Here is a 3,492-nt window from a genome sequence, read left to right on the forward strand (position 1 = left end):
CTATTTATACAAATGTTAGAAAGCATCAAACAGTTCCTTTTGACATGTTTATACATTTCCGGTTTTTTTGTAATAATATAGAATAAAATATGCTTTATATCACTGAATAGAAAATATGCTGGGTGAAGCAGATCTAGAAGATTTGTCTGAACCTATAAAAATCTCCATCCCAACAGAATACTGTTCAAAACATTACACATTTTATGGTTTGTAATTCTGTCACAATTGTGTGATTATTAAAATAATACAGTGTTCTTTGCCATAAGGCCATACTAAAATAAAAAGATTTAACCCAGCTACAAAAAAGTTCACTGAACTTAAATTAAAATACTTGTAAACATCTTTGCAATATGAAATATAATTTTTCAAGTCAAAAAAGAATAAAATACTTCAATCTGTATTAATGCAATTTCTCTTTAAAACTTTTAAACGTTTTTTAATATATAAGAGATATGTTACAGTTTTTTTGTCTTTTTTTTTTTACTTTAATAAAGCTGCAGTATCCTGGTTTCACAGGAACTCCTGGCCCTTCCACAAACATTCAAAAAGGATCCACTGTGTTCTGTAATAAGCGTCGTAGCAACCCACCCACAACGGGGAACACACTACACAGTTCGCACATCCCATAAGCACTATTATCATCTTCATAATAATTATTGTTCTTTTTTTCCCTACTTTAAGAAAATGGAAAACTTGTGGGGTTTTCTTCTTCTGGAAGCTTCCTATTACGTACAGTGTAAAAACTATCATTACTAGAATGTTGCCGTTCCTATTATTTATAGAGCATGCATTTCAGGTGGTTCGGAGGTTTCCCAGGCTACAGTACTCTTGATGCAGATATCCTGGTAAGTTCCCTTGTTTAAAAATTAAATTTAAAAAAATGAGCGGATACTACAGCTTTCCAAGCTCCTCTCTCGGATCTCAGAGTGTAAGGGGGGATGGGGAAGGTGGGGCACCAGGGAGCCTGCAGGCGCTGGGAATGAGGCTGCAGGGGGGGGGTGGTCCCCTTCCCCCGCTCGGTGCGCGCAGGCGCGCGCTGCCTTCAGGAAAAGATGCGGATGGCCTGAGTGACCGCGGTGTGGCAGACGGGGCACTCAGGCTCGCTCTTCTCGCAGATGCGGTTGGCGCACTCCATGCAGAAGAGGTTGTGGCCACAGGGCACCAGCGCAGCGATCACTTCGCTCTCGAAACACACGGAGCAGTCGCGGCTGCCCTTGCGCCGCAGCCCAGAGGAAGAGGATGACGAGCTGGAGGAGGAACTGGACGACGAGGAGGAGCCCGACGTGTCCGACGGCTGCAAGCCAGGCAGCTGCGCCCCCAGCCCGTTGGTATAAGCGGCGTAGGCCAGACCTCCTCCACCTGGGTCGCTGCGCACCCGGCGAGCCAGGTGGTGCTCGCTAGCCCCAGGGGCCATGTGCAAGGGCGGGGACAGGCGCGGGCAGCTGGTGCCCGGGTGCAGCCGGCGGTGCACGAGCAGCCCCAGGTTGGTGTTGGAGGGCGCGCTGGCGCCGCCCCCGGGAAAGACCACGGATGAAGACGAAGCAGAGGAAGACGCAGAGGAAGAGCAGGAGGAGGACACCGGAGCTGCAGGTCCGCCTCCTGGAGACCGCTCGAACTGGGCCCAGAGAAGCGGCGCCCCGGGCGGGGGCGCGGGAGCTGGGTCGAAGGTGGGCTGCAGCTCCGGACAGCCGTCGGGAGACGGCACCGAGGCCTCCCCGGCTGTGAAGGTGTACCCATTGCCATTGTTGTTGTTTCCGTTGTGGGGGAAGCTGAGCGCCGGGCTCGGGGGGCTGTAGTCCGCCAAGCGTGGGGTGGCGGCGGCGCTGCCGCTGGTTCCGCCGCCAAAGTAAGAGTCTGTGGAAGCGCTGCCCAGAGAGCTGGAGCTGTCGTTGCGGTAACTGGAGAAAGGCTTGCGGCCAGGGGTGGGCGTGATGCTGGGAGTGGGCTTGCTCCAGAGGCTGCCGGGGCCGGACCGCCGGACCCGCCGGACCCGTGATGCAGGTCGAAGCCCACGTCGGTGCCATTGGCGTGGAAGTCATTCTCGTCCGTGAGCTCGATGATGCCGCCGGTGCGAAGGGCAATGTGCGCCTCGATCTCCTCGCGAGCCCGGTCTACGTTCTCCGGCATGCCGGTCACCTCGAACACCGGCTCCTTGTCGCGGCTGGGCGTCACGATGTAGGTGTGCGTCTGCTGCTGGATGCGCTTGATCGTGGCGCCCTTGGGCCCCACCACGAGGCCCACCACGCGGTAGGGCACCCGCACTTGGATGGTGGTCTGCCCGGGCAGGTTGGGCGGCCCGGGCACCGCGCCGTTGAGTGCCGTGTTCTTGTTCCGCGAGGCGCGAATCATGGAGAAGTGCTCGGCGGCAGAGATGATCTCCCTCCGAGCCATGGCCACATCCTCCTTCCTGCCCGTCACAACAAAGACAGGCTCCTCCCCACGAACTGGGGTCTTGATGTAAGTGTTGGTCTTCGCCCGCAGCGCTTTGATTTTACAACCTGAGAGCCAGGGTGCGGGGGAGGGAGTAGGAGAGAGAGACAGACACGCCCATTATCCCGGGATCACCGCGGAGAGCAGGGCAGCCCGCGTCCAGGGCTGCGGGATGGCAGGACGCGCGGCGAGTGGAAAGGGGGCGGCGCCCTCACTGACCCCCAGCCGCGCCACGGGTTCCACCCGCGAAGCGCTCGAGGAACAACAGCCCATTGGCTGCCCGGCCCTTCCCCAGTGACTGCAGTCGTCCCGAGCCAAACCGAGAATCCCAGAAAAGTCATCTGGGAGATGCCTCTGGGATCCAGAGGGGCCCGCGGTCTGCCCCGAAGACCGCCACAGCCGCGATCCCTCAGCGACGGGGGACGGGTGGTGGGGGTGGGGGCAGTCCCGGGACCCATTGTTCCTCCTCTGGGCTCCATTCCGCTTTGCAGAAATCCAGAATCCTCCTCCCATCCGATGCTCACTCCTCCTCCCTCCCTCCCAAAGGACTGATCAAAGGTCCCCTCCCCCAAGCATCTTCTATTTAAATTATCTTTCCCGGGGTAGACTGGGTGGGGGGCGTTAGGGGAGAAGGCAGTGATTTTAGCTGAAGAAAGTGCATCCTGCCGTGGCCACCGCGCAGGTCAGGGACGCAGCCTGCCTGCACTTTCTTTGTCTGGGGCGCCGGCCCATCGCGCGGCTCTACCTCCCTCCCAAGGCTCCCTAGCGCCGCGGAGCCCGGAGCCCGTTCCAGCACACACCCTCCTCGCAAGGCGGCGGCCCGAGACCCCACACTGCCCCCAGCTCTCCATCCCTGCCGAACCCACCTTGTCGCCCCACGATCTCGGCAACATGCTCCGAACTGGGCACCGGCACGCACTCGGTCATGTTCACGCTCTTCTTGCGCGGCTCGCTGTCGTACAGAGAGGCGCCCTCGTCACTGTCCAGCCCCAGCAAGGAGAGCTGGTCGAGCGCGAGCTGCAGGGCTCTTTGGTCATCCAGGGTCTCTCCCCCGCCGCCGCC

The 3,492-nt window shown here is 57.7% G+C and overlaps 1 protein-coding gene across 1 annotated transcript in view; it reads right to left on the bottom strand.

Annotated features, from left to right (window-relative positions):
• Nucleotides 1-514: 514 nt before the first annotated feature.
• MEX3B (mex-3 RNA binding family member B) overlaps nucleotides 515-3,492 on the bottom strand; it is a 4,280-nt gene continuing 1,302 nt past the window's right edge. Inside the window, 3 exon segments of the mRNA XM_006142696.3 lie at nucleotides 515-1,972; nucleotides 1,975-2,498; nucleotides 3,297-3,491. Of these exon segments, the coding sequence (XP_006142758.1) occupies nucleotides 1,043-1,972; nucleotides 1,975-2,498; nucleotides 3,297-3,491 (1,649 nt within the window). The 3' untranslated portion in view covers nucleotides 515-1,042.

This window comes from Tupaia chinensis, unplaced genomic scaffold, assembly GCF_000334495.1.
Source record: "Tupaia chinensis unplaced genomic scaffold, TupChi_1.0 Scaffold000078_1, whole genome shotgun sequence".
NCBI classification, from domain to species: domain Eukaryota; kingdom Metazoa; phylum Chordata; class Mammalia; order Scandentia; family Tupaiidae; genus Tupaia; species Tupaia belangeri.